Source organism: Amblyomma maculatum, chromosome 4, assembly GCF_055883805.1.
Source record: "Amblyomma maculatum isolate TAMU_Amacu chromosome 4, ASM5588380v1, whole genome shotgun sequence".
Classification (NCBI taxonomy): domain Eukaryota; kingdom Metazoa; phylum Arthropoda; class Arachnida; order Ixodida; family Ixodidae; genus Amblyomma; species Amblyomma maculatum.
In genome coordinates, this window is record NC_139347.1 from 36,900,052 (window position 1) to 36,920,983 (window position 20,932).

At 47.6% G+C, this 20,932-nt stretch overlaps 3 protein-coding genes across 3 annotated transcripts in view; 1 reads left to right on the top strand and 2 right to left on the bottom strand.

The window, feature by feature from the left end:
* Positions 1 to 123: 123 nt before the first annotated feature.
* RpLP0 (ribosomal protein LP0) lies at positions 124 to 5,183 on the bottom strand. Its single transcript, XM_084601091.1, has 4 exons — positions 5,045 to 5,183; positions 3,508 to 4,120; positions 726 to 944; positions 124 to 368 (listed from the first exon to the last, which is right to left on the bottom strand). Exons 2-4 carry the CDS (start codon positions 4,078 to 4,080, stop codon positions 204 to 206), a joined length of 957 nt encoding a protein of 318 aa, XP_084457217.1. The 5' UTR covers positions 4,081 to 4,120; positions 5,045 to 5,183; the 3' UTR covers positions 124 to 203.
* Positions 5,184 to 6,425: 1,242 nt separating this feature from the next.
* Positions 6,426 to 12,134, bottom strand: gkt (tyrosyl-DNA phosphodiesterase glaikit). Its single transcript, XM_084601090.1, has 2 exons — positions 10,402 to 12,134; positions 6,426 to 7,993 (listed from the first exon to the last, which is right to left on the bottom strand). Exons 1-2 carry the CDS (start codon positions 11,490 to 11,492, stop codon positions 7,225 to 7,227), a joined length of 1,860 nt encoding a protein of 619 aa, XP_084457216.1. The 5' UTR covers positions 11,493 to 12,134; the 3' UTR covers positions 6,426 to 7,224.
* A 3,647-nt stretch (positions 12,135 to 15,781) lies between these two features.
* Positions 15,782 to 20,932, top strand: part of NAT1 (N-acetyltransferase 1) — a 36,054-nt gene continuing 30,903 nt past the window's right edge. The window contains exons 1-3 of the mRNA XM_084601088.1: positions 15,782 to 16,991; positions 17,056 to 17,339; positions 20,260 to 20,661. Of these exons, the coding sequence (XP_084457214.1) occupies positions 16,190 to 16,991; positions 17,056 to 17,339; positions 20,260 to 20,661 (1,488 nt within the window). The 5' untranslated portion in view covers positions 15,782 to 16,189. The remainder of the gene's footprint in view (positions 16,992 to 17,055; positions 17,340 to 20,259; positions 20,662 to 20,932) is intronic.

Below are 20,932 nucleotides of genomic sequence, written 5' to 3' on the forward strand. Positions count from 1 at the left end.
TGAGTCTTTAGCTCCATCACCATGAGCCAACTGATACTAAACCTTACTCCAATTCTTTCTTAAGCGCGACAGCATTGAAGGCCCTACCTCCCCGAAAATTCAGTGAGTGAAAAAGATGCGAGGTACTTTTATGAGCAACTTTATTGGGGCCAGGTAAAAGCCACCGCTGTAAGACAACGGTGGGCGGCCAGCCACATGGAGACTTAGTCGAAGAGTCCGAAGCCCATGTCGTCGTCCTCCTCTTCGGATTCCTCCTTCTTGGCTTCTTCCTTCTTCGCTTCCTCCGGCTTGGCCGCGGCTGCCCCACCTCCTGCGGCTGGCGTAGCTGCAGCAGCAAACTTCGACGGGTCCTTCAGATACTCCTTGGCCTGCGTAGCAATAGATTAACCTCGAGTAAACCTTTAAAGCCAGGCTACCAACACTCAAATCACATTGCATATTTGCCCCAAGAAACAATAGGAAGAGCACTTGGCTGACAACCACTTTTACAGGTGCAGGATGTCCTTACACCGAGAAAAGTCACAAGAATGCTTCTCAGAAAAGCCAAAACGAGCCCCACGAGAGGGAACCTAAAAAGGCCAGAAAAAAAAAAAATCAGGAGGGGGGAAAAAAGAGGGGAGGTGTCGGTGCAGGTGCCAACAGACATGTTCAAATGCCCAGTCTGGAAGAGTAATTACAGGAGCCAGCACACACTTCAAATTGGGTTCTGCCAATGTGACACTGACCATTTCCGCTTCCTTGAATGTGATGTCTGTCTCCACAGCAATGGCAATGAGGTTCTTGAGACCATTGACAATGGAGTGTGGGACCGAAGCAACGGTCGGGTATCCAATGGCCAAGGACACAGAGGCGACATTGCGGACACCCTCAACAAATGCAGCCCGCAGGTCATCGGGGGTGATGTCCAAGATGTCAGGGGAGAACACGGTTCCGGAGTCATAAACCTGAATTAACAAGTTCGTGTTAAACAAAATACACATACCCATATCTCATGCACATTCCCTAGGCTTTTAATACTCTAAATAACAGAAAACTGTACACCCTAAAATGTTGCTTGCAGAATAGATTTGCTACAGGCAACCTACAACTGCTCCAGTTTTGAGTCTATGAACTGCTGCCATCATATGCTTGGTTCGCAACAAATGCAAGACAACATTCTGAAAAATTACAAGGACATATCTGGACAAAGGAATTTCTCGCCCAAGTGCTCTTAATGTAGTGGAGTTAGCCGATGCACACTATATGCAGCTCTATAGAGCACAGAAAGTGATGCATACAACTACAGGCACATGGCATGAAAAAAAAAAAAAAAGCTAATTTGAGGTAAAAATGCTTGTTCTGCCTGCTAAGCTGTGTGTTAAGCCACAGTGATTGACACGGCTAGCTTCTTTACAGGCGAGACTATTGTAAATGCAACTTATGTTTTACCCGTCAATTTTACACCTGCTTGGAAAAAATAAAACAGTACCATGAAACAAATGTCACAAATGATAGTAGTTTATGGGACCATGAAATAAGATTTTCAGAGTTCACGATGTTGGGCGAGTCGGTCGTACATGCTTGAGCAGTGGAAATGCACAAATAAAGGCACGGACAAGCAGAGCACAAGGATGGGCGCATACTCGTGACCGTCGCGAGTATGCGCCCATGTTTGTGCTCTGGTAGTCCGTGTCTTTTATTTGCGCATTTCCACTGACCATGAAATGGCTGCAAAGGCCACTGATAAATGTTTTCAATGCGTAGAACAAATGCTTGTGAGCATTTGCCAAAAGTATAACTCCTTGGAACGAAGCCAGCTATTTTCTAATACCGGTTTCCATTGGGCGAACAGGAGCAAGAGCAACGAGCAGCCAGAGCTGCGCACGAAAGCACTGGGGACGCGCGTTCTCGTCTCCCCAATGGAACATTCACGCTGCTCGGAGAGCAGCGTACCGAGGCGGAGCGCCTGACGTCAGGCGTCATGTGATCAAACTTTTCCCGTGCTTGCGTTGCCCGTATCTGCCGGCCGAACGCCACCGCTGCCGTCTTCCGCCATTTTTCTCAACTGTCCTGCCCAGGCTCCGGGCTGCGAATAACCAGAAGCACGGCAAGTCTCGAGGGAGAGAGCGCACGCGCTCTCCCTCGGGACTGGTTGTGCCAGAAGTGACATCAAAAAGGTCACGTGACTTCCTCTGTTCTCCCTGTACTCCGCCACTGGCGACGGAGCACCGAGGACTGCTCTCGGCTGCTCCCGGAACCCCAAAAGCGCGCCTCCTCTGCCAATAGAACACAACGCTACTGCTCCTGTTCGACCACTGGTAGGCGCTGAAACTCGCGAGACCACTTTTAGTGCAGCTAAAAGTGCTCCTTGTTCGCCCAATGGAAACCGGTATAAAACTGCTCTTTCATTTGCAGGCCAACTGGCCTTTGCATGTTGGTGAGATATGGAACTTGTTCTTCAGACCAAACGTCACAAATACGGAAAGCAACAGCCACTAGAGGCTGCCATTCGCTATACCCCGACATCATGACAAGCTTAAAAAATGTGAATGTCCTCCGCTCGGGCAGTGTGTGAACCCTTCACACATATGTGAGGTCAATACGTTTGTGCACATTTCCGATTTACCACTGCCGTATCTTTCTTTCAGTAGATCCGGAGCTATTCTCCGTGCCTTGCTGTGGCTGCAAAGCAAGTGATCGGCGATAACCGGAAGTCTGCGAACTAAATGTCATCCAATAGAGTTTCTGAGGGGAGGCATACTTTTCTAGGCTATTTTCTTTTTCCTGGTGTCTCGGAGTATCGAGTTGAGGAGAAGAGGAGTGTCATATTTAATCGCCATTATCTTTGGTGTTAATAACCCTGACAAAATTTTTCATCATGGGGTCAATAGTGAGTGGATACCTATCGCTCGTCAACTGTACTCAAATTCATTGTATGCCTTTCATAGTCCCTTCAAAGCTATAATATATGCGTGACTGAGTTCAAAACTACTAAAAACCGCAAGAGGCACGGCACCGAGGCAGGCGACAACCCAGATTAACTGCAGTTGCAATTACCACCCTATGCTGTCGCTTGCCTACGTCTGTAGCAGTTTGTCTCGCTAATTCGCATACAACCTTAGCCTCCTAAGCTAAACAGCATACTTTCAGAAGTACACTTGGCTTGAGAGCATAACAGGGGTAAAACAAGCACGTCTGTAACTCCCCTCCTTTGCAAACCTTCCTCAGCTATGAAATACTTTCCCTAGAAAATGCAGACTACTGAGAACGTAACACCAAACTTCGCTAACTTCCCATAGTAATGGCTCTCTCTAATACATTTCCCTGTCTAATACATAGCACTGGCTGCTAACGGGTTAGAAAACCATAGTATGCCAACCTTTCTGTTGCTAAGAATAAGAATACAAAATACTCAGCCCTTCATTTAAGACTGTGTAATGCCAACAAGTTGGATGGCAGATTAACTGAAAGCATTCAACCTACAAGACTCGTCACTTTACAGTCAGTACAGGCAACATTTGTGCATACCTGGAGGATCTTAAGACCATACGAGAAGGGCGAGATGTTCAACATGTTCAGCAGGGTGGCCTCAGAAGCACCGACCCTGTCATCCTTCTTGATCAGATGGATCTCGTTCAAGATCTCGATAGTACCCTTTGAGATCTTCGTGGGAATCTGCAGGGCTTGGAAGAAGGAAGTCTTCTCGGGACCAAGGCCAGTGTTCTGAGCCGGGATCATGACGTCCAAGGGGGCGAGCGCACCAGCACGAGCGGGCGCCTTCACCTTGTTCTCAATGATCTTCTCGCGCACCTCAGTCAGGTCCTCCTTGGTGAAGACGAAGCCAACATTTCCCTTGATGTGGGGCAGCAGCTTCTCCAGGGCTGGGTTGTTGTCCAGGTGTCCTCGGATGGCCTTGCGGATCATCGTGTTTTTGCCCATGAGCAGCACGGCGTGCTTGCGCAATGACACGCGGATGGTCTGCATCTGCTTGGAGCCGACATTGTCGACACCCACGATGAAGCACTTGGGGAACTCGTCGAGCAGCTGCACCAGCCGCAGGAAGTAGTTGCTCTTCCAAGTCGTCTTATCCTCCCTGACCATCTTGACAGTGAGCCAAGGATTACTCTGACGAGTTTAAGGACTGTCATGGGAAAAGAAAAAAAAAAATAGCAATTTACTGATAGGCTCGACGCTGCCAAGAAACCTGGAACCGCACACGCTTTGTAGCAGGAATAGCAAGTTTTGAGAAAAAACGAAAAACTGCACACAAAGGCAACACCATTTAAGCTGGCTATCAAAATACGCACCCTTTCGACTGTCCCAAACACGCTACCAGTTTTTCACTGCTCGTGGCACGTGCACACAGCAGCCCAGTGAGCAATATGGTGACGCACAAGGGACAATTTTTGTATCAGCTTTCAATGCTTTCCACCAGCCGTTATATTCCTAATCTGCTTTATTGCATGAGCGCTATAACGGCGTACTTGTTCAGCCGTCGCTTCGCGCCTGCGGCGTTACCAAAAATGTAGTACAGTACTTACATGCAACTAATTTAGCAGGTGCGACATTCTTAGTCCACTACGCTGCGAGTCCTGTATCATGCGGTATATGACAGTAATTACTAGACCACTGCAAGCCAATAGAATAAAATAATACACAACAGCGGCAATTGGCATTTCTGGGGGGTCGCCTACCGCAGACCGGGAGACGAACCAACATTCGCCAGTCATCAATGCACGTATGCATAACGCATACCAGCCGCGCTGAACTTACGGGCACGAACTCCACCGCATGTGTAATCAAAAAGCAAAGAAAAACAATCATGCAGCAGCACATTTACTTTTTAACATAAACCAGCCGGAATTTGCGCGCCAGCGCACTTAGGATGGCACACGCTATGTCCCAAGTTCACATATCGATAAAAACATAGTTAAAAGCTTATTTCTACTTGTAGCCAGTCCACGAAGAAGCTCGTATAAGTAGGCTCACTTCAGGCTCAAGAAATGGAATCAACAGCTTATATAATGTTCGATTAATATAGATTGTCAGGAGCGAAGCAACATACCAATGCAAGACGACGGTACTTCGATAGAAAGGAAGTCACGCACCGGAAATCGCCTGCGACTCTATGTCGACCTTTTCAGAACTTTGTCTTAGCTAAATGCGGGACACAAATTCTACTGGTTTCAGTTTCGTTTCCAAGGGTAAATGTAAACTGAAAGCCGATAAATCGCTGTAATGTCCCATTGCATTTACTTTATTGTAAACATGAAATATCTAAGCGGAGTGAGCTATCACTTCTGTTTGTTTCATTGAATAAGAAGCTGGGTTGACGGGTGGATTGGTGGTAGTGGCTGAATTTGAGCGGTAAACGGTAAACGCATAAGACAATGAAGTCATTTCGGTGCGATAATTTGGTGCGAGTCCTCCCCAGGTAATCGCAAAATCAGAAGGCAAACTGTAAGCTTGGAATTATTACTGGCACTAATAGAACTAATGAGTTCAATTCGGAATTCTCGAGAGCAGTTATGTGCAAGAGCTGCTATTAGGATGTTACAAATGATGCTCAGTTGAATCAACGTTTGTCAACTGATTAGTCCAACTAATCTGTCCAACTGTACCCAATGCATGTGACATTCATTTGCATATTCAACCAATAAGGCAAAACTAATCTTCTTTTGCCTGATCAGTAGGGTGTGAAAGAAGCGTGTTCACTAGATGCACATATTTGGGCTTATGTATAGTGAATTACTTCAGCTGTTTCTTTTGTTGGGAGGCATGCTAATCTGGACACCTTGATTTCCATGAAACCATGCGATTCTCAGTTTGTTTGGCACAAGAACGTTAATTGAGTTTTCCTTTGCCGCATCTGCTATTTAATGGACCCAGTGGATCCATGTTGTTTGCCCTAGCTATTGAACAAATTGTGCACTATCAGTATGACTTATTGGCTGCAACTCCACTAAAAGCACAGTTGGAAGACTACATGCTTTTCATCGAACATTTTCACGTGGTTTCATTATTTCTTTGACTGTCTGATAAAAAAATGGAGTTGCCAAGAGGAGAATGGGCTGAAGGATGACAGTGCAAGCATCTTTATTTAAAAATATAGATGTCCATTCTTTTCTTCTTTATACTTCCCTTTGTAGGACAACCGCCAATACCAACCACATGACCCACAAGGGTTCCCACATGACCCTATCTCCTCCTGCTGGTCACATTGATGTAGACGAGTGGAGGGCTATGGTTACTAGAAAAATAAGCAATGCACCCCATGGCCCCAGTACAAGACATCAATGCCTTGTGAAGTAATCGCAAGGCACATTACATAAAACAATAGCTTATAATAGCCTTTTAAGGCTAAAGCCTTGAAAGGCTCGCAAGTGTGGACCATATTTATGAGCCCGTGGAGGGTGTCACACAGTCATTGTTGAGAAATGAATTGATTGATGAGTAAAAGAATGGTTTATTAGGTAGAGGGTGAAAAAATGTGTATGTGTGCAAAATTTCATTCATGTGGAGTAAATTGATTAGTTAGAGCCAAAAAAATCAATTCGATGCAAAAATAGCCAAGGACATCATTATAGTGTGCAGACATCCAAACAGCCATGAACGTCGAAATTGTGCAAAATACGTCAAAACTGTGCCAAAAATTTTGCAAAAATGCTGCAAAGCTTTAATGCCAGGACTTGTCATTGCATTAAAACATCGAAAACAGTCAGTCGAGAGAAAGAGAGAGAAAAAGTAGTAAAGGAGAAAAATGTAGAAACAGTAAAAAAGAAACAGAGAAAGCAGCAAATGAGTACAAGGCCACAAAAACAATTGGCATTCATTTGCTTGTATGTGCAAGGTGTTGATCATCAAAAAGCACTGGAAAATTGTATATACAATTACAACTTTGTACATAAGCATATCCTGTGTCCTGTTTTAATGAACCAGAAACAGACTATTAATTAAATACAAAGACTGCTCAAAATTCACACCCTCTTTTTCACACCCAGTTCAGGATATGGATGTGAATCACACCTCACAATTATGAAACAATACACAGTTAGCAGATTTGTAAATGCAAAGAAAAATATATATGCATAGTTGCACTTCTTACATACGGAGGTTAGAAAGTAAGAACTACAACATGCGGTTTACTATTTGCTAGGCAAGAACATGAAAGTACAGCCAGTGATCATAGTACCCTTGACACAAGCCATGGCACTGAGTGGGTAGTCCCTAATTACTGAACGAGTCCTACCGACCATGCCTACCTGCGGGGGGACACCACATGTTCCCAAACCTATCAGGCAGTTCACGATGCTGGCTATCCCACGTCCAAGGTTCATCATCGCTAGTGTACGGGACCAAAGGCAGATCGTATGGAAGCGGAAGATACAAGGCACTAGAACTGCAAGACTCATCGGACACAATAAAAGTTGTCGCCTGTCCAAAGCTTGCTGGAAAAAGCAGCACTCCCAGTTCGTAAGAGCGTATCATCAGCTGGCTTCCATTCTTCTCAAATGCTCCCCATGCAGCTTTCGAAAGGTTGGCACTTGTGACAAGGAACCATGCTGCCTGCTTCCCACTAGGTGACAGTCGTGTGTACGTCTTTATGTGAGGAGATGCTGCAGTGCGGCCCAGGCGTTCACTCTTCCAGCGGTAAAAGTAAGAGTCCAGCCATCGTTGCTTGCTGGCTGTGACAATGCTGTATGGAATTGAGGCACCTGCAGGATATCCCTCAAGGCTGCAGCGGACATCGTCAACTGAAGGAAAAACAAGCTTCAGGGGCACCGACTGTGGAGTACTTCCAGAACTTTTGGTTGCTGAGAGGCTAGAAAGGAACTCCCCTGTCAGCCAAGCCTGAGCACTTGTGCCCAAGGAGCCAATGCTGGAGAACTGGGCCACCAAAGGCCAGTGACTAGACACGAGGTCCTTGCTGGGTCCATGCTGATTAAGTAAGGTGCGGAGTCTCAGATGACCAAAAGATGACTTCCTTGGCCCTGTATGCCTTCCTGGCACAGACCTGCAAAGTGGTTAGATATTTGTAAAACAGCAGCAAGCGCCACCCAGTTTACTTGTGGCAAAGCCAAATTTAGATTAGGTAAAATCTGGTTAGCATATTCTATACATGGTCAGCACTGTTGTTGCAGTGGCTGCTATGAGGACCACGGTGAAAAATCTGAGTTTGTCTCAACTGTTAGTCACAATGCTTTGACCTGCATTATGGAAATTGCCTCGCACACATGATGTAAGAGCAAGCTATTTACGAGTGATAAATAGTGCCATATTATGTTATTTTCAAACACATACAACTTCCTATTATAGCAGTAGCTCTATGGCCTTTCATAGCTTGTGCTGTGAAATACTACCAGTCAATACAATGTTCCCAGGTTTAGGCAGGATCCCTGTTGTGCAAGCTAGGTCTTTCCTGCTACACACATTTTGCACAGGTGTCACAACTGGTACCACTTTGGCCATCCAGGAAAAGAGTGGGAACCTAGCCCATTTCTATGACCCCTGCGTGGTTGTGCGCCATGAGAGTTATGTGTGGTTTACCATTGTGTCCGTGCTGTGATGTGCAAGCGACCAACACTAGGTATCCCACTAAAACAACCAAGCTTTTATAAAAAAACAGAGTGTCCTTGGCGAAGAAAACCAACAGAGTGAGTTTAAAAAGCGTACGACCTAGCCAAGATTCATTTTTTGTTCTGCAAAGATAGCTACTTATTAAGAACTAATTAGGTAAAATTTAAATACTGGCTTTGGAAAAAATGACAATTCTAATATCGCAGATCACCTCATAAAGACAGCTGGTTGAAATGTTTGCAGCGAGGTAGAGTTTATATAGTTCGTTTTACCAGCCCTGCCAGCATACATAATACTAAACAGCCATTTATGTGTCAACTAAGAGTGTGCTCTCAGTAAGTGTTGATAGTGGTCATAAGAGATGTTTCTACCTACTTCTGCACAAGGAGAGAGACATATCAGATTTACAGCGTCAATCATACCATACCCTGCCCAAGTTATGAGACATATTCCTGCACAATGAAAGATGTCCGCTTGATTCAGCATGTTGTTTTGCTTAGTAAGTTTTGCCTGAGCCACAACGGTGCCAGGTTCCTAGCATGCAAGCCCCATACCATGCATGGTATGCACCCATCGTTCACAAATTCGGCTACAACACTTGGATGCAAAACCTTGTTTGAATGAACGGTTAACGTGTATTATTTTTACCTATTTGGGACATGCAAAATGCAAAACCTGTTCATAATATCTGAAGTGAGGATTAACAGATACTTGCGAGAATTGCAAGGATATTTAAACTGTTAAAGTACCATGAAACGGTATGTTGTGACAGCACTCATAAATAGACTTGCAACGCTGGCATGAACTTTAAAGCATCATAACTGCATGCAAAGGACTATTCTGTAAGTAGAAACAAGCAACTTTCTATTTCGTAGAGATTGTTTTCAACGCCACTGCTGCTGTCTGAATCATAACGCAGACTGGAAACTTGACAAAAAAACTTGGCGAGTTGGTAACATAGCGAGGGCAGTCTCCTTTTATTACACTGTTTGACACGATTGCGTGATGTCTGCTGGTTCTTCATTTTTTTCCCCTGTGGCAACATATTTGAAAGCAAATTACTGTGTTTATATCTAAACGATTCAGCTCGAGCCTACTGTTGATGTTTAGCATTTATCTTGTGCTACATTATATGCGATAGTTTGATTCTGTGTTGGGTAGTCAACACTAGAGTTTGCAAAGCCACCATCAAGCAAAAATGGCGTAATGTGATGAGTCAATGCATGCAGACTGGCTAAGCATGAATGGCAACAATGTAGATTAAAAGCATTAGCTTGTAACAAACTACCTCTTGCAGCAAAGAACTGAGCAAATTGAAGTGCTCATTAGTTGACACTAGAAATTGGTTCCTTCCTTCAGCATGGTTTCAATGAAACCTATCATAAATGTCATTCCCCCTAAACTGAGGGGCATCTACTCTTTCCCTAGCTGTGAAGTATGGCATTTGGCATGCCTGAAGCAGCCAAAGTCGGCTCTGACTCTATGACTTAAATATGGAACTTCCAGAGCCTTCAGAGCATCCAATTACATTTGTAACCTGTACAGGTGATTTCCTCTAGTAGTAACTGCTGTATTTTGCACTGAATGAGTTGCGTCTTTTGTGTTCCTCCCTCTGTGCTTCATGCCTGTGTCTGTAATTTTAGCACATTCCTATCTCACTTATGCACAACCACCTCTTAAAGCATTAAACAAAAAAATGATGAGCACTTTTCAAAAAAACTAAACACCAATCAGGACTTTTGAATGAAGTGAAAGGGTACTGTAAAACTAAAAAAAACCCAGCAGTATTAATAATAGACAAAATATTGCAAATGTTTTTGGAAGTGGAATGTGGATGCTAATTACCCGACAAGAAAAACCTTGACTGCTGAAAAGTCGTGGCTACGAATGTAGTGGCACCACTCATTTATGCGTGGATCACCGTAGGCTGACAAGTATGTGAGAAGGTCTGCCTTGAATCCCGTTTCTGAGTCGCCACCCTTCGAGTCCGATGCAAGGCGAGTGCAAACGGGGCTGACCCATATGGCCTGTGTTTTCTGAGCCCAGTCCGACGCAACCAGATTGGCCGTGTGGATGACAATTCGCAACCCATCCTTATAGAGAAGCAGCATCATCTTGGTGTGGTGTGTGCCGTATACAATTTCAAGTTTCGCCTGGACGAAAGAGAGATTCTTGAAATCAGCCGCCGATGCCTCCAGCTCTTTTTTTGCTTCGCGCTGCTCGCCATGCACGATGAGAAGAGGAAAACTTCGAAACTCTGGTGGGTACTGCTCCACTAGCCAGGGAATGTCGAAGCAATAATTGAACTGCGCCGAACGCACCAGTTGACCCATGTCAGGCGACAACAGGTCTCGTATGGACCGTGCGATACGAGCGGTATTGTACCGGGATGGAATTCCTGCCACAGTTGTGTAGTATAGCCTCAACAAGGCGTCGTTGTAAGACAAGACCTTCGGCTTTTCAGCGTCATGTCGGTACGCACGAATGTGCTCGGAGTTTTTGCGATAACAGTCTGGCCCATATTTGCACACTGGCCGATCGTCCAAAGCGACGTCTGTTGCTGTTGTCCTATTAGTTTCGTGCCTCACGGTCTCGCGTCCTGTGGTCGCAGTTTCAATGTTAGGTTTTAGCTTTGCCGTAGTTTGTTTCTGAAGAGGTAGGCGCTTCGCCGCGTGATTTGGAGGCTTGGCGGCATTACCGGTACTAGACACGACCGTTCTGGAGTTGGACCCCGAACAGACAACGGGCTTGGTCAGCTCGTTTTTGCAGTCGGTATCGCTGTCCGAGTCCGATATTTCGTGCACACAGACAGGCCGCTCGGTGACCTTTTTCCGCTTGCGCGGAATACGGTAGTCAATGTCTTGGTTATTTGGTTCGCGGCACCTTTGCAGCGATGCTAATTCATCCGAATCGATCGTAGCATCAGAGTCGCTCATGCTTTTACACTTTTTGACGTTGTTGTTTCAGATAACGATTATGATCGAATTCCAGGTCACGTGTGCTTATCTACAGGTTGGCATTTGGCGCCTCGCGATACACACTACACAACACGACGCTGAGACGCGACCACAGTAGGTCGTGGACGCGACCATAGACGCAAAAGACGCAGCCACACAAATTAGGGATTGCTTCCGTACAAACACAAGGAACCTCTACGTAACGCAACGGCAGGAGCACATGCATGTGGAGGCTCCGTGGGTATTAGGTCACTTCAAACAACAGACAAAAAAAAAAAGAAAAAAAAAAAGAAAGTGAAGTGCGTCACATCTACTACACTGTGGCTATCATACGTGCAAGATATAACCTCCTTGTGCAAGACGCCGAGAAGAGAAAACACCGCCACCATAAAACAGCGAGAAAACCAACGTTGAGAAACTAGAGCAAAGGAGCGAAACTGCATCAACGTACGCTTTAAGCAAACATAAGGCAAGGCAATTTCAATTCGTTTTGTGTTAAATTACACTGTAGTTCAGTAGACGTGCGCCCCGCGCGTGAAAATAGGAAAATAGTAATAAAAAAGCAAGCCGTTCACACTAGTAACGATGGTTCACACCCAGGTCGTGTTCACACCACACACCCCATACCATGGCCGGTCTCGGGGGGGAGCGCGCCGGCCGTGCGCCAGGTGTCGACACCATCGTTTCTGCGAGCGCGACTACACAAGAGACGCGCTTCCCAGAAGCCTTCCTCTAGCAATGACGAAATTTTTCTCTTCGTCGCCGATCCGCGAATGACGTATCGCTAAGTGTGAAAGAGGCGCATATACTGGCTCTGCGTACACTGTCTCGGCGTAGTAATTATCAAGAACCACACTGCGTTCTACATTTGCTGTGTGGGACGCCTCGGTGAGTAATTACGGCCAATACGATTTCGCCCACCGCGTGCACCCCCCGTGTCGTCTGCTATGAATGACATATTCCCGCTCTCAGCGACGCACTTACTGTGCCGACCCTTTACTTCTTTGTTATCGCAATGTAAGCCTCTCCGGCAGCATACATGCGTCATGTTCCTCGTTCTCGAATGCACTTTTTTTAAAGCGTTTTTAAGGGACGCTTTGCTTATATATATATATAAGCTCGAACAAGGTTGGAGCTTTTGTTATATATATACGATTCATTAATCTTTTGTCAACCGAAATGAGTGTGCTTGCTGTAGCATTGGAATTTACCGTTTCTTTCTTGAACTGTCTGAATTGTTATTTGTGAAGTCATTTGTGTTATTTGTGTCAGTCATTTCATTTCGCCTGTGTAAGTCGGCAGATTCGTCACCGATGAAGATCGCTGCACACTCGTGTGCAAGTGACAAAAGTGACAAGAATCCAACCAGGCGGAGTTCCGCCAAAGATGTTCTCGTTCATGCGTGCAGGTGTCTTTCAAAGTTTCCAATTTCTTGCAAGTGACAAGTACACATCAGCTGATCCAGAACGGCTGAGGCTGGTTCGTTACAAAAATAGAAGATGCGTGATGACAGACAGCAGGAGTGGAAGATCGATGAATAAACCGCAGACAAAAGCTAAATTTAAATGTAAATTTTTGGTAGTTTGTAAGTTTAATGCGTACTGCTGCGAAGTGCGTTAGCAACGTATAGCAACATGAAGTCACATGCCGATGGTGCTCTGGTCACGTGACCAGTCAGGTTTCTGACCTCACTGAAGTCTCGGCCGAACGTGAACCAGCGTGAAGGGCCAGCAGGCTTCCGAGATTCCTAGGAATTCTGGGAGAACTCCGCTGGCTGCGTGCATAACGCAGTCTGGAACAAAGCGTCGAGCAGGGTGAGTGTGGTGGCTGCCAGTGGGGCTGCGGCATCACTCTTTTTTGTTGGCTTCGTTCGCCTGTCTTGAGATGTTCGAACAGCCTAGATATTTCTGTAATCACGTCAACTTCAGTGTAACGAAGTTTTGCCGTTTCGCTGATCGTTTTGCACCGCCAGTTCTGGTTCTTACACTAGTCAGGCCTCGTTGTTCCTTGCAGTTAGTCCTAGCCACAGCCATATTGGCCACCCGGGCTACTCATCAGTGCTGATGAATTTTTTTTTTTTCGCTGCTGCTAATAAACTACGTGATGATTATTCATCATTGTTGCATACAATTGAGGATGTTACGTGGTATTTTTCTGTCTTGTTTAGTTTGAACTTCGCTGTAGGTGTATCGACGTAGTTGAGCAACCGCAAACTTTCGCTGCTGCCGTTTGCGTTGTGCGAGGTAGGCGCCCATCAACACCTTGAGACATCATTCATTCGTCCTTGAATGCACGAAGTAATTTTTCCAGACGTTTGATTTTTAAATCGTAGAAGCTAGTGTAAACATGTTGCACTCTCTTGACTGGATCCGAAGAGCTCGCGTAGATTGCCGTTTGCGAATATACCCCTTTGTTCATCGTTGGCCTGGCGTGGCCAAATCATCGGTGCTGGCTGCGAAGCTAATTTTAATTTTGTGCCGCGGGATTTCCATTGAGTTAGCGATGGCAACCTCTCATTTCCGGGCTGCCATGGAAAGGGCGAGGCGGCAGCTCCGGCAGCCTCTCCCCGTCTCATATGTATGGTGCTTTGCGCTAAAGCACTGACGCACTGCTTTGCGTTCAAGGGAGTGCAGAGGGGGGTCACGTTCAAGTCTTCGTGGGGCCGCACAGGGGGAGGGGGACAGAATACACGCCACAAAACAGTTTCCTGTTCGCCGCAACTCGTTCGCTGCCCCGAGGAGACTGGAGCGAATCCCGTTCTTCTTCTTGCCTTGGTCTTTTTTTTTTTTTTTCCTCCTGCTTTCCCCACGGTGACTGTAGCGAAACAAAAAAATTAAACGCGTGTGGAAGGCGTGTGTCCCATTTGCTACGTAGGCAGGCGCCATACATTCTCACGACTTGGGGGAAACACCGGGGGTCAGCTTGGGGGTGCACAGTGCAGCCGACTAGGAGCCAGCCTGTTTCATTCTTCTGCTTTCGCACCACTTTTTCTCTCCCTCTTCCGAATCTCACTCGAAATTCTTCGGGGTCCACCGTGCCAAGTACGAGCTAGGCTGTTTTACCTCAACATCCACATCTGCGGGAGCCATTCTCGTCCTTCGACGTGTTTGCTGTGGGACCTGCACGCCTGCACTTCGCTGTTAGAGCGTCGCTGCTGCTTCCGCTAGCGTTACGCGCGCGGCCTTGTTTCAGTCATTGGCAAGCCACTAAACGTTCCCGCAGATTGGGCAGCGCTTCTGTTACCGTTGTTACCGGGCGCCTGAACTGAACAGACGAAAAAGGTCGCCGTGCAGCGTTTCTGCGTATGGTTCTACCGTCATGTCCCAGCCGCCAGGCGTCGAGGGTTTCGGCAGTAAGGAACACTTTAGTTCCTCTAATAGTGCGAAGAAAAAAAAAAAATAGCCCGCTATCCTTATTAATTTTCGCTGAGTGACGCTGGTCATGCGCAGGCTTTGCTTTGGTTGACTTGACACCTTTGCAGTAGCGGCCGACCTTGCGGGGTATCGTGAAGCCGCGTTGTCATGTTGCCTCACCAGACAGCGCGCCTCTCCTCTGCCTTGAACCACGGCGGGCTTGAAAATGCACGCGGCCTTGGAGGGCGGCCTTCTAGCTTTGGGCGACGGCTAGCCTTGTCGCTGCCTACCGCCTTGCATCGTCGCTCTCCGCTCGCAAGTGGTTTCCAAGTTCATTGCGGCCGCTTCGATTGCCACGCGATATTCGGTTGGTGAAAGAAGAGGCGTGTGTGGGAGCTGCTTGCCGACGTAATTGTGTCACCATGTCCATCCTCTGCCGCAGCCGCTTCACATCCTCGCCCTACCGTCCAACACTACTCGCCCTAAGCACTGGAGGTCAGCTGTGTTATGCGCGGTTGCTATGCGAGCTAAAAGCTGTTTGGTCATGCCCTAAATAGTTTTGACCATGCTGATTTAAGTTTCTGGTGGGAACGTGTCAGTCTTGTGCGCTGAAGTTTTTTTTTTTTATTAGCAAATTCGATTAAGAAAATATCCCAGTGTTCCTTCACTCTTCCCACTGGCTGTTATGGTACTTTGTTGCATAATTGAAGGCTCTTGCAGCACAGCAGCAGTCATCTTGCTTTCGCAGTAGTATTGTTCACTATTATGAAGTGGTTGGTTTGCCCAGGACGCAGATGAGCTACTGTGCAGTAATAGTACTTTATAGACACATTTTGCACTATAGTAAGTTTAACGTTTTGAAAGGAGGGCCACAGTGATTGTGAAGTGCGGTTTGCTAAATGGGGTTCTGTGCAGGTGCAGAGGCCCTGCGAGCAGTCCTACAGGCGAGCAGCAGCGGCGGCAAGGCGGTTTAGTGTGGCGCGGGCGTCCCAACCAGACGCAACAACGGAAGGGCCGCGAGGAGCGGGGGGCTCTTCATCTCCGTGCAACAGGGACGGCACAGCGTCAGCGACTGTCTCCTCCCCGTGCGTGCACCGATGGGTTCCCCCAAGCAGCGTCAGGCGAGATGCCCCACTCAGCCCCGCTGACAAGAATGACCTCGTTTTCCGCAAGGTGCGCGGCATTCTCAATAAGCTCACACCAGAGAAGTTCCACAAGCTTAGGAAGGAGCTGCTGCTCGTGGGCCTCGACTCGACACACATCCTCAAGGGGGTCATCCTGTTGATCTTCGACAAGGCCTTGGATGAGCCCAAGTACAGTTGCATGTACGCATCCCTCTGTCGGGAACTGTGTGACGAGTCTCCCAACTTTGAGCCACCTCCGAGCAGCAGCGCCAGCAGCCAGACGACCACCTTCCGCCGTCTGCTGCTGACCAAGTGCCAGGACGAGTTTGAGAACCGCAGGCGTGCCAGTGAGGCGTACGAGCGCCGCCATGGCCCCCTCTCTCCGGAGGAGCAAGAGCAACGGCTGGTTGCCAAGCACAAAATGCTGGGCAACATCAAGTTCATCGGCGAGCTGGGCAAGCAGGGCCTGCTGCAGGAGTCCATTCTGCACCAGTGCGTGCAGCAGCTGCTGGTGGGCTCAGCACGGGGGGGCGACTGGCAGGACCTGGAGTGCCTCTGCCAGATCCTGGTCACAGTGGGCCGCCGGCTGGACACCGCCCGGGCCCGGCCCCTCATGGACCAGTACTTCGAGCGCATGCGCATGCTCGCCAAGTCGCCCGAGCTGCCGGCCCGCATCCGCTTCCTCTTGCGCGACATCATTGAGCTGCGCGCTAACCGCTGGGTGCCTCGGCGGGGCGCTGGCTCTGACCACGGGCCCCGCACCCTGCAGCAGATCCGCGAGGAGGCATCGCGTGACCTGGGCATCTACTGCGGCCCCCGGATGAACAACTCCAACCGGGGTGCTTCCCTTGGGGGAGGCATGGACGATGTGTTTGCCCCGCTGCCAATGGCCAGCCTGGGCACGGGGCCCGGGGTCATCCCATCAGGAGGAGACCGGTTCTTCCCTCCCTACCGTGCGGGCAACAACGCCTCTGCTCGCACCCTCAATTCCTCTGGCGGTGGTGAGTAGCTTTGCTTGGTGCACAGCAAGAAATGGGCTTGACTAGGCATGTGCGTCTGTTGCAGGATTCTTGGGAAGTGGCGGTGGCGGCAACTTCTACAATGGCCGCAACAACCAGCCTCCACCTCCGCAGCAGTTTGGCCGTGCCCAGCGAGGTGGGGAGCACTTGCCCCCACGCTTCCTGAAAAAGCAGAGCCCTGGCAGTGCAGATGAGATCTCCCTGCGGCCGGCCCAGAACTCCATAGTGCTCAAGCCCAAGACTCCGCTGAGCTTCTCCAAGACAAACTCGGGGTCCACTGGTACTGCTCCCCTGGGACCACATCCTCTCGCCAAGCAAGCCATGAAGGAAGTGAGTAGTAGAGATGACTTTTTTTAGTTTACACAAGGGCCCTCACAGAGCAGCATTGCTTCAAACTGTGCACATTTTGTTATGAATGTGAAGCATGCAGTGCAGTTTTTCAAGGTAAGCAGCATGGTCCTAAATCAATTGCAAGCTAGCACCCTCTCCTGTCTTTTCTGTTTCTGTGTAGTCCTTGCACAGAAATGTCAAGATTTGATAAGCACAAGTACAGTCGCTGACAAAATTTACTTGCAATTTTTCAGTCTGGCTAGATTATTCGGACATTATGAAACCACAACATGTCCCAAGAGCTAATGTGCAAGAGCGCCTGAAATTTCAGGATCTCTTATGCTGATTGCTCAGCGCTTCAGGCCTCAGTGACACTTGCCGTGGGTGATAATAGAACATTCTTAATTATATTGGAGTTAAAATTGCCTATTAAACACTCTGGCAGATGTTCTTCGTGGGTTTGCATACATATTGGCAGGCTTGTTGCCTTCTTGGATCTCCGCTGCTAGAACTTCACTGAAATAAAACATTAATCTGGCCTTCAGGGAACTAGAAGAAATATCCGTAATTTTGGATGTACCTAAAAACCGCTCAAGACTGTTTGCATCACAATAATTCTGATGAGTCGGAACAGGATTTTTTTTCAGCGAGTGTTTTGGTTTGCACTGATTGTCATAAATATCGGACATTTGATACAAAACCATGGAGATCTCCTCTGCAGCCATTGTCACAGTGCGACATAGTAGCAAGGTTGCCACTTCAGTAAGTGCCCCGTTGCATTTTGAGGATGCTTCGCTGTGCTTACTGTGAACAACGTGCAACTAGCACCCATTTCTAACTTATTGAAACAAGTATGTGAATGGAACTCTGAGAAAGGTATAGGCCTGAAAGTGGCGTGATGCCATCCTAATGTAAAACTGAGATCAGTGTCGTGCACCAAGCTGTGTCCTAAATGATGCGACTGTCAGAGTGCGTGTGCCCAGTGGCAGCCGCAGATGGCTCGAATCAAGAACATTGAAGCTGCCATGGGAAAAAAATGTGTGCCTAGATAGCAGCTGCTTGGTATGGCCGGAAGAGGCTGCCGCTGCCAGGGGCAGCTCCTAATGGTAGTGTCTCTTGATGTGCTGCCAACAGTCTCTCCGTGATTATGTGACGTAGCGTGGCTGACCATTGTGGTGACGTGCGGGCCCATCTCTCGTGTTCTTTTGACGGCAACTGAATGTACACAGTTTGATCTGCTCTTTTGAAAATTCTGTGCATTTGGTTACTGCATAATTATACGCTAAGGGGAGAAAAAGTGCTTTGCGTATGAGTAGTATTGCAGCTACGCATCCATCAAGAAGCGAGTATCATACTTCAGGGATCTCAAAGACTGAATTGCCAGTTAGCATAGGCCTGCATGTGCGAGACTACAAAACGGGTGAGAGAAGCATGTTGAGAGCGGCTTGCACAGTTCCGTCAGTCGGAGACTGACCAGTGGATGCCATCTCAACTTGACATCACCGTCGGGCCAGAGTAGAAAGCAAGGAATCCGCTGCATGCACTGCTTTGCTTCTGAGGTGCACAGGTGCCACTCTTCTGTGCATTTCAGGTGCAGAAAGGTCTTTATGCATGAATGCTGCCTGCACAGGTCATGTGCAGTGCCCCGCCGAGACCACTCACGCTAGAATTAATGAGCGTCCAAGGCCATAAAAACTCTGGGTGCAGCATTTATCTAACAAATGGGGGATACTTTTCTGTACATCTAGGCACACAATATATTCTGTAAACATGGCAGACCCTAGACTAACCAGAGAAGGTAACTCACGGTCAGCCACCTTGGCAGCAGACCACTCAGACTCTGAGGTTTGCTGCATTGCTGAAAGCTGTCTGATTATTTGATTTGACACTCTGGATGGAACTTGAGCTAGCACAGTTGATCGGCCACTATTTCGCGCAAGAAAATGGCACTGTTGGCAAACTCGCAATGTCAGGATGAATGAATTCGCAAGGTTCATCAAAGCTGCCATCCTTAAGTGTCTTGAAAAGTCCATGAGGGCAGTCTGAGCTTCTGGTCGACTTTGTGCTGTCCAAAGAGCAATAAGTAGCACCATCCTGTGGTGGCAGCGAGGGCTCAGATAAAAAAGGCAATAGTGTTGAGTGTGTAGCCATGTACCTTCCACCGTCAGTTGTTGAGTGCTGTAGATAGGTTTGTTCAAAGAGGGTTTGAAAATGGATCTACAGGTTGCAGAGTGTTCAAAATTGAGGTGGTAGTTCTACATTACGGTCTGTGGGTAAAACGACTGTACCACGAAGTTCTCAGAATAATCCCGCATTTTTAAATTCTTTGAGCTCAAAGAATTACTGTAGTGTGGCTGCATAGTGGCAGAGGTTCATAAATCTAGCAGACAGTTGGCTCAGTGTGAGGTATTTGACAGGTGCTTGGGTACCCACACATTCATGTCGTATTTAACATTTGCACTGCAAGAGCGAGAGCTGGCAGTTACTGCTGCTTTCAGGGCCTGGTGCTATGTAGGGCACTTCAAGGGGATACCCTGACCTTGCACAGCAGAGTGAAAATGGTAATTTATTGGTAGGCACCTAATACACTATTACGGGCTAAGCAAGCAGAATATGGGGGCATATTTGGAATTTGTGGCTGTTGAATTTTCGTCTAGGCTGATAATGTTACAGACGCCCGCTGACGCTCTACGAAGTGCGCAAATTGCTTAATTTTGCTTTGGGTTGTGCTTATGCAGCTAAGGACTGTCTCAACTTGTCTGCTCTGTGCCTTCCATGCTACTTTGTCTTCATATGTCCTGCTTTCGAAGGCTTGGTTCTGGGTTGTAGCTATTAGTTGCGCACTTAACAAGTTCTCCTGTGTTTACTTTTGAATTCCATGCATTTTGCTTATGACACCCTCTCCCTCGTTCATTTGCAGCCCCCGATTGTGATTAAGCAAGTGGTGCAAGACAAGAATCGTGCCAATCGGAGTGCTCCCGAGCGCGAGAAGGGGGCCACCCGTGAGGAGGTGATTGCACGGGTGGATGAGCTCTTGGCCTCCCTCAAATTGACCAATGGCACAGAACACCAGCAGCAGCAGCAAGGCACCCCTACCAACACAACTAACAACAACGGCACTGCCACTCCCACTAGCGATAATGGGTTGTCGGATGAAGCAAGTCGAGCATTCGAGGCGCTCAAGATCCCGCGCAAGTTTCTCTCGGAGGCCCTGGCACACGCCATGCTGGCTACCCTGGACAAGCCTCAAGCTGAGCTGCTGCCCCAGATGGCGCTAGCCTACAAGAAGGATGGCAATGCAGCCTATCTTGAAGCACTGCAGGTAAGTTGTGCTTCTCTTGGGATAGTTAATGCTTTTAATTGCAGTGTACGCATGTGCAAGGGCCGCTGCACTTTTCTCCCTTGGTTCTGAAGGGTAGCGGCTGTTAGATGGGAGCACCATTTTTGTGTTTCTATTTTCTGACTGTTTTTTTATGCAGCAATGGAGTTTTTTAGAATCTGCATAGCTACAGCAAATCCTTCAAATACGCATTGCATTAAAGGTATAGATTATACGACATGTTCCTGTGCGTTAACCACAAGCACAAGCGGTC

Bases quoted from the DNA above. Each gene is read 5' to 3' on its own strand.
- RpLP0 (XM_084601091.1), bottom strand. From the start codon at position 4,080: ATGGTCAGGGAGGATAAGACGACTTGGAAGAGCAACTACTTCCTGCGG. The intron at 945-3,507 runs GTATGCACAAAT...TTGTTAATTCAG, and splicing joins ATGGTCTTAAGATCCTCCAG to GTTTATGACTCCGGAACCGT. The intron at 369-725 runs GTCAGTGTCACA...ATTGCTACGCAG, and splicing joins CATTCAAGGAAGCGGAAATG to GCCAAGGAGTATCTGAAGGA.
- gkt (XM_084601090.1), bottom strand. From the start codon at position 11,492: ATGAGCGACTCTGATGCTACGATCGATTCGGATGAATTAGCATCGCTG. The intron at 7,994-10,401 runs GTAATTAGCATC...ACCACTTTGCAG, and splicing joins GTCAAGGTTTTTCTTGTCGG to GTCTGTGCCAGGAAGGCATA.